Raw genomic sequence first — 12,012 nt, 5'->3', positions numbered from 1 at the left:
CCATGCCTGGCTCTGCTTGTGTGTTTTGAGGCCAAGCTCCCTTTTTAAGACTGATGATGTTTTAAAGGTTTTTTGATTATTTAAGCTGTTACAAACGTACCTAAAAGCTGTGTTTTAGTCATGTCTCCTCTCTCCCTTTGCACCTCTCTCTTCATCTTCTTTAATGAATGACCATGATGTTCTCTTCCTTCTCCCTTTTAGGACCTTTGCTCAAGAAGCCATACCAGCCAAGAATTAAAATCTCTAAAACATCAGGTAAAGCAAAGGATGCGGTTGTGTGTGGATTGAGAGTAAGAGATGTTTAAAAAGTGTAAAACCAGGCCAGGTGTGCTGGCTCACACCTGTAATCCCAGCACTTTGGGAGGCCGAGGTGGGTGTATTGCTTGAGGTCAGGAGTTCAAGACCAGCCTGGCCAACATGGTGAAACCTCGTCTCTACTAAAAATACAAAAATTAGCCAGGCATGGTGGCAGGGGCCTGTAGTTCCAGCTACTGGGGAGGCTGAGACAGGAGAATCACTTGAACCTGGGAAGATGAGGTTACAGTGAGCCAAGATTGTGCCACTGCACTCTAGCCTGGACTACAAGAGTAAAACTCTGTCTCAAAAAAAAAAAAAAAAAAAAAAAGTGTAAAACCAAGAATTCCTTGAAGCCAGTGAAAAATACCAGCTCATTCAGCAATGTATCAAGCCCACAGTGTGAGGCAGAGCCTGAGAAGCGCAGCTGTTATGAAACCATCCCATAAACACCGTGGAGATAGCACAGTCCCCAGGAAGCCTGGCAGGAAACCCGATGAGGCTGCAGTGAGCTATATTGCACCACCCAATAGATGGGTGGCAGAGGCACATTCTGACCCTTATTGAGTTTAGAAGACATTTGTTTTAGAGATCCGGAGCATGCATCCTTCCAGCCTCTGCTATCATAAACATAAAATGGTGCTACCAAAATAAAAATGTCTGGTGTGACAGGCAGGCTTTGTTTTTGTTTTCATTTTTTTCAGTTCATGGCTTCAGAAGGGAAGAACAGATTTTTTCAAATGTCATGAAATTTCCTTTTGCCAGCATCCTGGAACTATAATAAAAATTCAGAGGAAAGAACAACCTATGACTGGGTTTTGTTCTGCTGTGTCCAGATCATCCTCTGGAAGTCTTGATTGTTGCCTTTCTGCTGCTGTGCTGTACGTGCAAGTTCCTAAAGCCAGGGACATCCCAGAGATGAGCTGTGGATATAGAGTCCGCACAGTCTGCAGGAGACAGAATGTAATTCCTTCCAACACACACACACAGGCTTTATGGAATGCCAGAAAAGCTTCCTCTTGGATGCTGCCTGGAGTAATGACTTTTTGACCCTCCCCTCTTTTTTGGAGCAAGCACTATCTTTCCTTGTAAAGAAATTTGGACAATTTGAGTAGAAATGGTGTGGTATGTGCACATAGAAACTCTCAGAAAACTGTCAGATGAGCTAGACAGTTGTCCTCTATCTCCATGGGTCCCGCGTCCCAAGGATCAAACCAACAACAGATCAAAAATACGTGAAAAAGGAATTGCATCTGTATTGAATATGTACGGACTTTTTCTTGTCTTTGTTCCTTAAACAATGTAGTGGAACAACTATTTACATCGCATCTCCTTTGCATTCGTTATTATAAGTAAACTAGAGATGATTTAAAGTGTATAGAAAGGCTGCGTGCAGTGGCTAATGTCTGTAATCCCAGCACTTTGAGAGGCCGAGGCAGGTGGATCACCTGAGGTCAGGAGTTGGAGACCAGCCTGGCCAACATGGTGAAACCCCATCTCTACTAAAAATACAATAATTAGCTGGGCATGGTGGTGCACGCCTATAATCCCAGCTATTCAGGAGGCTGAGGCAGGAGAATCGCTTGAACCCAGGAGGCAGAGATTGCAGTGAACTGAGATTGCACCATTGCACTCCAGCCTGGGTGACAGAGTGAACCTCCATCTCAAAAACAAAATAAATAAAAATAGATTAAAAATAAAGTGTATGGAAGGCTGTGCGAAGGTTGTATACAGATACTACACTATTGTATGTCATGGACCTGAGTACGCATGGATTTTAGTATCCGCGGGGGTCCTGGAACTAATCCCCCATGGACGCCAAGAGACAACTGCGTGCATGCCTGAAAAATGCCAGCAATGTGGATGAGAGCTTTGATCTCCTCTGGGGGTCAGTTTTTCCCCATCAGCAAAAGACAAGCACCTTGAATTTCTTCATATGTTGCAATTTTCAGGGAAGTTGAGGCACTTCCCAGGGAGAGCAGCCAGATCCTCTCAAGGGCCCGTGTCAGGGATGCTGGGGCAGAAAGGGTTTCTCAGCAGTGAATGCAGGAATGTTAGTTTGCTGCAGCTTAAAAAGAGTGGACTCTGCCTGGCCCCTGCCTACACCGTGCACAGCGTGCATGCAGACATGTCCATGTGCACAGAAAGCAGAGGGGCATTTGAGAAACAAGTTGTAGGCCGGTGTGGTGGCTCACGCCTGAAATCCCAGCACTTTGGGAGGCTGAGGTGGGTGGAATGCTTGAGCCCAGGAGTTTGAGACCAGCCTGGGCAACATAGTGAGACCCTGTCCCTACAAAAAATAAAAAATTAGCCCGGCATGGTGGCACGTGCCTGTAGTCCCAGCTACTCAGGAGGCTGAGGTGGGAGGACCGTTTGAGCCCAGGAGTTTGAGGCTGCAGTGAGCTATGATTGCACCACTGTGCTCCAGCCTGGTCAACAGAGTGGGACCCTGTCTCAAAAATAAATAAAATAAACAAATTGCACTTGGAATATAAATTAGAGAGAAGGCAAATCTCCAATCTGGTAAGAGAATTGATATAGATTCTCAAGAAATCTTCTGTCTGTATAATAAAAGGCAAGGCTGTTCACCTTTAACAGAGGTGAAAATGAGGAGAACAGATAAGAACTGTCAGCTGAACTTTGCGGTCTCATCTGTGGACAGAAATTTCAGAGCAGTGAAGTCGGTGTGACCCAAAGGAGGGGTTTCCGCCAGCACCCTGACTGTGCGGCTGGCCGCCTGCTCGCTTTTTGCTTCCCTTGCCTCTGCGTCTAAGCTGGGCATGGCTCTCAGTGCCTGCGTGCAGGGGTGGTGTACAGCTGACGCTGCGAATGAGCCTGGGGTAGCCCATGGCTTCCTGGGAGAAGAAGCACCATAGATCTCCCGTCATAGGGAGGAAAGTCCTCTGCATGTGTGCCGTTAAAGGAGAAAGCAAATAGCAAGGAATGTCCCCCTGGGAAATGGAAGCATGGGGACTGAGTACCAGTTGAAGGTGTGTGGGGATCTCTCTTTCCTTCTCCTCTCACCTCTCAAAGCTTAGTTGTCTAGACTGAGCTGAGGTGTGATGAAAGGAGCATTATATTGGAATTTAGAAGACCTGAAGTCAAATGTTTACTGCAACTCACTGGGTAATTCTGGGGAGTTGTTTCCCTCCCACTCACCTTCCTCATCTGGAAATTGAGGACACCTCCTTCCAGAATAGTTTTCAGGATTCAATAAAATAATTCATGAGAAAATAGAGAGTAGCACCTACACAAGGAAGGTACTCAATAAGTGTCTTTCTTTTTCTCTCCGTTTTCTTCTGCTCTGGCAGTGGATGGCGATCCCCACTTTGTTGTGGATTTCCCCCTGAGCAGACTCACCGTGTGCTTCAACATTGATGGGCAGCCCGGGGACATCCTCAGGCTGGTCTCTGATCACAGGGACTCTGGTAAGTTCTACCTTCCACTGCAGCATCTGGGCAAGGACCAGGTAGGTACTGCATCCCCCTCTGTTCTTCAGATGGATGTCCAGTGATCCAAGGGCCACCTTATAGACACTCAGTGAGTATCGTCATTGGTTAAGGGAAGCGCACTGCGCTCCTGGACTTATGCATCCAACTCCCTGCTTTATGACAAGTGCCGTGTGGCCTTGGGCACATGCCTTGGGAGTTGTTTCCCTTGTAAAATGGAGATAGGAACACTCTCTTGGCCTCACAGAGCTAATATAAAATGGATCAAATGAAACTGGTTATGAAGTTGTTTTTTAAATGCTCAAGTGCTTTAGAAATCCGCTATGTAGGCTGGGCGCGGTGGCTCATGCCTGTAATCCCAGCACTTTGGGAGGCCGAGGCAGGTGGATCACCGGAGGTCAGGAGTTCAAGACCAGCTTGGCCAACATGGTGAAACTCCCATCTCTACTAAAGTTACAAAAAAATTAGCCCGGCATAGTGGTGGGCACCTGAAATCCCAGCTACTCCGGAGGCTGAGGCAGGAGAATCACTTGAACCTGGGAGGCGGAGGTTGCAGTGAGCTGAGATCATGCCACTGCACTCCAGCCTGGGTGAAAAGAGCGAGACTCTATCTCAAAAAAAAAAAAAAAAAGAAAAGAAATCAACGATATATTATTGTGTATTATTGTCATAGTGTCTATCCATTCAAAAGCTGTGATGCCGGGGAGGCCAAGGTTCTAAACTCATGTCAGTTTCTTGATGACTTAGATGGGATGTCAGATGTTAATCCACAGCTCTGTCTGTGTGCTGTGAATGTATATGGACAAAGGGGCTCTCTGGCCCCTGTTGGTCTGTAGAGGGCCTGGGTGAAAGAGATTAGCACAGAGAAAGCTTTTCAAGTTCAATGCAGGTAACAAACCATGTGCAGCTCTGTGAGGACAAGCTTTGGAGTGGGCACTCTGGCACTTCTCACTGCTGAGAACGTGTCTTGGAATGTTGGGTTGCACAGGGTCCCCCAGCAGGTGATATGTGTGATGCAATTACGTAGAGTTTGATCCTGGGGTTCCTTCAACACATGTTTTCTTGCGGGACTTTATAGCCTCAGAGCCAAATCTCTACTGTTTCTTATTTCAAAGGGCTCAGGAGCAAGACAGGGGCCTAACTGTATATGTCCTTGGAAATACCTCCTATTCTGGGAGCAGTTCGCATGGTTTCTGTCTTCGGCGAGATGTCCGTGATGGGAACTCAGCCCGAAAATGCTTAGAACTTTGAGGCTGGAAGAGCATAGGCTCTTCTCATGCTGGGATTTCTCTTCTCCCCTGACCCCTTGCCCCAGAGAAGGCCCTTTCTTCCTTGAATGTCTAAGAAGTTTTATTGGGAAGATTACTGGGAAGATTATTCTCAAAGCAGAGAAAACAAGAGTTAATTATATAGCAATCTTTTCTTATTGCAAATTGCTGCTTTGCCTGAGAGCAAAACACATTTAACATGCATCACCTAATTCAGCCCCAAACATCTCAAGTGCAATTGCCATCTGTTCGCTATTCAGCCAGACAGCACGGAACCCTGGGGCCTGGTTCACAGGCCTTGCTCAAGTCAAGAAAAGCCCCAGTGATGTTCATAATGATGAAGAAAAAAAAGGAGTTCTATTTCATAGCAGTTTACAACTTACACAAATGCTACCTTCTGGGATCCTCGCAAAAATTCTGTTAGGTTTTCCATCTGTCCATCCATTTTACAGATAAGGAAATTGAGGCAGGGTTTTTGTTTTTTTGAGATGTAGTTTCACTCTGTTGCCTAGGCTGCAGTGAAGTGGCACCATCTCAGCTCACTATAATCTCCACCTCCTGGGTTCAAGTGATTCTCCTGCCTCAGCTTCCCCAGAAACTGGGATTACACGTTTTTTATTTTTATTTTTTTTCGACTTGTCTAAGGACGAACACCTAAGTGGAAGAACTTGAGTTTTTGGACAAAAACAAAACAAAACAAAAAACAACAACTAAGTTTGCATTCTCCCACACTGCTCAGTGGCATCATAAGATGTCTGAGCAAACTATTGCAAGGACAGAAAACCAAACACCGCATGTTCTCACTCATAGGTGGGAATTGAACAATGAGAACACATGGACACAGGAAGGGGAACATCACATACCAGGGCCTGTCGTGGGGTCGGGGGAGGAGGGCGGGATAGCATGAGGAGATATACCTAATGTAAATGACGAGTTAATGGGTGCAGCACACCAACAGGGCACATGTATACATATGTAACAAAGCTGCACGTTGGGCACATGTACCCTAAAACTTAAAGTATAATAATAATAATAATAATAATAATAATAATAATAATAAAAGATGTCCGAATTAGGATCAGCAGCCTCTGGTAGATACAAAATACATATCAGGGTCATACAAGAGTTCTTATCACTACAGCCACACTGGAAGGAAACCAGACAAACATGGTAAGCTGTGTGTAGATGCACAAATACTTAGCTTCATGCCTCCTTCTACGGTATCTTGACCCAAAACTATATCCTCTCTCCCCTATCCCAACATACTGGTCAGACAACAGTAAAAAATCCGCACATAACTTTACGCATTCCCTCATTCGTTCACTCACTTGGTAACCACTGAGTGGCCTCTGTGTGTAAGTCAGACATGTTTTTGGTACTAGAGATACAAAGATAAGCCCAAAGGAGGAGGGAAATTCTAACTTGATGCGTTGGGCACGGATAGATTTTCTTTTTTTCTTCTTCTTCTTCTTTTTTTTTTAAATGAGATAGGATCTCACTCTGTAGCCCAGGATAGACTGCAGTGGTGCAATCACAGATCACTGCAGCTTTGAACTCCTGGCCTCAAGGGAACTCCTGGGCTCAAGTGAACTAGCTGGGACTACAAGCTTGCACCACTATGCTCAGCTAATTTTTTATTTTTAGTAGAGATGGGGTCTCTGTGTTGCCCAGGCTGGTCTTGAACTCCTGGACTCAGGCAATCCACCTGCCCTGGTCTTCCAAGTGCTGGGATTACAGGCGTGAGCCACCACTCCTGGCCAGATTTTCTAACCTTGTTCTTTTCCCCTTGGCCTTTGAGGTGTGACAGTGAACGGAGAGTTAATTGGGGCACCCGCCCCTCCAAATGGCCACAAGAAACAGCGCACTTACTTCCGCACTATCACCATCCTCATCAACAAGCCAGAGAGATCTTATCTCGAGATCACACCGAGCAGAGTCATCTTGGATGGTGGGGACAGACTGGTGCTCCCCTGCAACCAGAGTGTGGTGGTGGGGAGCCGGGGGCTGGAGGTGTCCGTGTCTGCCAACGCCAATGTCACCGTCACCATCGAGGGCTCCATAGCCTTTGTCATCCTCATCCACCTCTACAAAAAGCCGGCACCCTTCCAGCGACACCACCTGGGTTTCTACATTGCCAACAGCGAAGGCCTTTCCAGCAACTGCCACGGACTGCTAGGTAGGAAGCTGCGCTCTCCTCACGCTGGGTATAGAGGACAGAGTTACATTTCCCAAGCAAAGCTGATATTGCCAACACCTTTAGTTTGACTGAGAAATTCAATAGGAATGTGGTTTTTATTATATATACAGTCCACATATGTATGTATGTATGTATGTGTGTGTGTGCATATATATACAGTCTATACATATATACGTAAACATAATGTATTATATATTATATATGTATATATGTATTATATATAGTCTGTATGTATGCATATATGTACATGCAGACTGCATATGTGTATATATATAGTCTCTCTATATAAATACATAATATATATTATATATGCAGTCTGTATATGTGTGTGTATATGGTCTGTATATGTATGTATGTATATATATACAGTCTATACATATATACATATACATAATGTATTATATATTATAAATATATTATACATGTATATATGTATTATATATACAATCTGTATGTATGCATATATGTAGAGACAGACTGATAAGTATGTATATATACAGTCTATATATACACACATATACATAATATATATATCAGTCTGTATATGTACATATGTATGTGTGTGTGTATATATACGCAGTCTGTTGTATGTATATATGTATGTATACTGTCTATGTATGTGTGCATGATATGTGTATATATATACACACAGTCTGTGTATGTATATATATGTATACCATCTTTGTATGTATGATGTGTGTGTATATATATACAGTCTGTATGTATGGTGTGTGTATATATGTACAGTCTGTGTATATGTGCATATGTATGTATACACTCTGTGTATATATGTATGTATAATGTGTGTGTGTGTATATATATATATATATATATAGCCTGTGTATGTATGTGTGTGTATATATACAGTCTGTATGTATGTATGGTGTGTGTATATATACACAGTCTGTATATGTATGTGTGTGTATATATATGTATATATATATACAGTCTATGTATGTATATATGTATATAGGTATACAGTCTGTATGTATGAATGTGTGTGTATATGTATATGTATGTATACAGTCTGTGTATGTATGTATGGTGTGTGTATATATATATATATACACAGTCTATATGTATATGTGTGTGTATACATATACAGTCTGTGTATGTATATATGTATGTATGTATACAGTCTATGTATGGTGTGTGTGTGTGTGTGTATATATATACACAGTCTGTATATATGTGTGTGTGTACACATACACAGTCTGTGTATATATGTACATATTATATATATTCACACCCACAGACACACACAGTCATGCCTTGCTTAGTGACACGGATACATTCTAATGGTCGTTAGGTGATTTGGTCATTATGTGACCATCTAGAATATCCTTACACAAACCTCTCTAGATAGTGTCACATAGTGTCACATACTACCCACTCAGCTAGGCTATGTGGTGTCTCCTATTGCTCCCAGGCTGCAAACCTGTACAGCATGTGACTGCATGGACTACTGCAGGCAATTGCAACACGATGATAAGTATTTGTTCATCTAAACATATCTAGACATAGAAAAGGTACACTAAAAATATGCTATTATAATCTTATGGGACCACCATCATATTTTCAGTCCATCATTGATTAAAATGTCATGATGTGGTGTATGACTATATATGTAACATGAAAATTACATATGTAATATGAAAATTAGATTACTATATATGTAATATGAACATTAGATTACTACATATGTAATATGAAAATTAGATTTCTTCCTGGGCTTTGTGAGCTAGGAATGGACTTTATAAACCAGTAGTTCTCTTTAGCCTTCTGGGAAAATGAACGAGGAATTGAAATGTAGTCACCTGAGGGTCCAGTTCCTTTGCTCTCAGCAAGAATACACAGACACGAGGCAGCCTTGCCCAGCGCCCAGCCTGAGCGACACCCCCACCGGGGAGGCACCCACGTGGCCGTGCCCAGCAGGCGGGCCATTCTACCCAGCTTTCTTCAATGTGTAATTTCATGTGGGCCCCTTGCCCAAAAATAAAGAGCAAGCCATTGTCAGGGCTCAGTTTAGTAGGCAGGATTTCCTGGCTCTTGAGCTGGCCGCGTTTCGTGGGGCCTGGCGGCCCAGCATGAGCTCCCCTTGCAGACACAGCTCTTTATTCCTTTGGCCTGAGCAGTGCTGCCATCTGACCAGGAGAGTCCTGAGGACGAGGGTCAGAGAGGAGCTGAGCTGACTGCTTTCCACCCCCACCCAGCGCAGACCTGAGACGGATAGAAAGGAGGCGGGCCTGTGACTGGGAAGAGGACAGAGAGAAGATGGAACACTACTTCCCTCTTCATATGCCCCGTCCTGTCCTCTGGACTCAGTAGGAGACCGTGGTTATCGCTGTGTAGGTTACACAACTTTCTAGTGTTAGCAGCTGGGAAGCTTCCAGCAGTCATGGGTAAATCCCACAGTGTGGATAAATCCTCAGCTCTCTCCACCCTGCCCCCCAGAGCACATGTTCTTCCATGTCACCGGGAGAGTCCAGTCTCGGGCTGTGGCCAGTTGTAAGCCTTTCTGCCACTGGTAGCTCTGAAGTTGGATTTCAGCACGAGGTTTCTGCATTTGACTGAGACCCGATGCTTTTCCTTGTCCTCCCAGGTCAGTTCCTGAATCAGGATGCCAGACTCACAGAAGACCCTGCAGGGCCCAGCCAGAACCTCACTCACCCTCTGCTCCTTCAGGCGGGAGAGGGGCCTGAGGCCATCCTAACAGTGAAAGGCCACCAAGTCCCAGTGGTCTGGAAGCAAAGGAAGATTTACAACGGGGAAGAGCAGATAGACTGCTGGTTTGCCAGGAACAGTGCCGCCAAACTGATTGACGGGGAGTACAAGGATTACCTGGCATCCCATCCATTTGACACAGGGATGACACTTGGCCAGGGAATGTCCAGGGAGCTCTGAAGCTAGCAGCCTTAAAGATGCAAGTGCATGAAGGACAGTGATGTGGGGAGGCCGTGGGGCAGCTCTTTTCATGGCTTGTACATGCCTCAGCTCCTGGCAATTAGCTGGACTCCATGACCCACCCCTGGTGCAGCGTAGATCCGACGTCTGTCTGGGCGAAGGGTAGGGGTGGGTAGGGGCGGGAAGCCTGAGTGCAAATGTCATTTCCCTCTACTGCCTCTTCCTGCCTCTCCCCACCCTGCCCACATCCACGGAGGGGAGAGAAGGGTCATAGCTAAATGCAACAAAGTCTGTATCTTATCCCAACCTGCTTTTCTGTTCTGTTAGCATATCATAAAGTAAGCCTTTCTGGTGAAGGAAGGTTGCTATGAAACTTTTTTTCTTGGTGGAAATGGCCAAGTTTAGGCACTCTGCTTTTTGCCTTACACTAATGCTTAGAAAGCTGTCTTTTCAGTGGTGTTGCAGCCCCCAGATGTGTGGCCAACCTCTGCTGCAAAGGAATCTCTCGCTGAGTCCAGGCCACCAATCAGGCAAATAGCCCATACATTTGATCGTTGTAAACCATGAAGTCTTTTCTTGCGAGAGGTTTGTCTTCTGCTGTGGTATCTTGCCCTTAAAAATTAGTTTTCATTAAAAAGAAATTTGATTGAAAATAGAAACATCTACAGCTCAGATACTGATCTCTTTCTAATGGGCTTTGTAAACCACTTGACTTTGCTAATGGCTATTCTCCAATTTGTTCCAATAAGCTAAGGGCTTTTCATACACAGGACAACTCCATGTGGTTGATTTTACTGGCATGTCTTCGTGATGAAGAATTGGCCAAGTGAATGATGCATCTTTTACTTGGAGCTCTCCAGCCTTTGTCATAGTTCCCAGACCTTTTTTCCTTGTGGTCCTCCAGGAGGTGATCAATTACATGTGCACAATGCTAGGACGGGAGGCAGAGCCGGCTCAGAGCAGGTCCACCAGCCCACCTATAGCAGGAAGCATGTCGGTGCTTAGGAAATCTAGGACTTCCAGCTTCTGTCATGTCAGATAGAAAAAAAGTCAGGAAACCAGCTCGTGGACAGGGGCTTTAATTCCAAAACTTGGACAAACCTGATGCCTTAAGGAAAAGGTTAAGATGAGAGGGGGCTTCCAGAGTCAATGAACGTCACCCTTCAGCGGACGGATACCGGGAGCGCTTGGGCGAAACAGCAGAGAAAGAAAGACTGTGGCCGGGGAAGTGGAATGCTTCGATGCAGGCCAGAGTTCAAGGCTCTGGGGCTGGCCTCACAAGAGGCTTCTTCCATGGGGCTTGACACCAGAGCAGCCCCCGCGTGAAATGAGAAGGCATGCTTAGCACTGGGAGGAAAACCTGAGTTAAGAAAATTGTTTATCATGTTTGCCTTCCCTGGGGAAACATTCAGGCAGTAAGATGACATCCACGTGTTCCTGTCGGACGCAGCGGCTTCGGGAACAAGTTAGCGCTGGGGGACTATCTGGGCTCGTCTCTCTCTGCTTTGTGAACCCACCACACCAGGGCCTGTCTGCTGTGCTATTTATTTGCCTTCCGTCTTCCCAACCTCAGCTGCCTGTATTCATGCCAGAGGTGCAAAGGCTGCCAGCCAGTGCTGCTGACAGATGCTTTCAGACTGTAGAGCTCAGAGAAAGGGAGCGGGAGCTAGAGGTAGCCAGGGAGCTGGCCAGGCTCCCCGGGGCCTTCCTATTATGTAAATCCCAGCTGGACAGACAGCCCTGGAGCCAGGTGGCCCTGTCCCCTGTGGAGCACTTGGAGCAGTGATCTGTTGTTTCAGGTGTAAGTCTCGACACTGCAGAAATGAGGACGTTATTAGGAAAGACCAGTTCCTACTGCCTGTGCTGCTACTTTAAGAGCTGAGAAAAACATTCCAATGAG

At 45.3% G+C, this 12,012-nt stretch overlaps 1 protein-coding gene across 1 annotated transcript in view; it reads left to right on the top strand.

The window, feature by feature from the left end:
- ITIH5 (inter-alpha-trypsin inhibitor heavy chain 5) overlaps window positions 1-10,771 on the top strand; it is a 105,843-nt gene extending 95,072 nt beyond the window's left edge. The window contains exons 11-14 of the mRNA XM_031015447.3: window positions 202-255; window positions 3,606-3,722; window positions 6,810-7,187; window positions 9,811-10,771. Of these exons, the coding sequence (XP_030871307.1) occupies window positions 202-255; window positions 3,606-3,722; window positions 6,810-7,187; window positions 9,811-10,112 (851 nt within the window). The 3' untranslated portion in view covers window positions 10,113-10,771. The remainder of the gene's footprint in view (window positions 1-201; window positions 256-3,605; window positions 3,723-6,809; window positions 7,188-9,810) is intronic.
- Window positions 10,772-12,012: the final 1,241 nt, after the last annotated feature.

This window comes from Gorilla gorilla, chromosome 8, assembly GCF_029281585.2.
Source record: "Gorilla gorilla gorilla isolate KB3781 chromosome 8, NHGRI_mGorGor1-v2.1_pri, whole genome shotgun sequence".
In the NCBI taxonomy this organism is placed as follows: Eukaryota; Metazoa; Chordata; class Mammalia; order Primates; family Hominidae; genus Gorilla; species Gorilla gorilla.
This window is presented reverse-complemented; position numbering and strand designations above follow the sequence as displayed.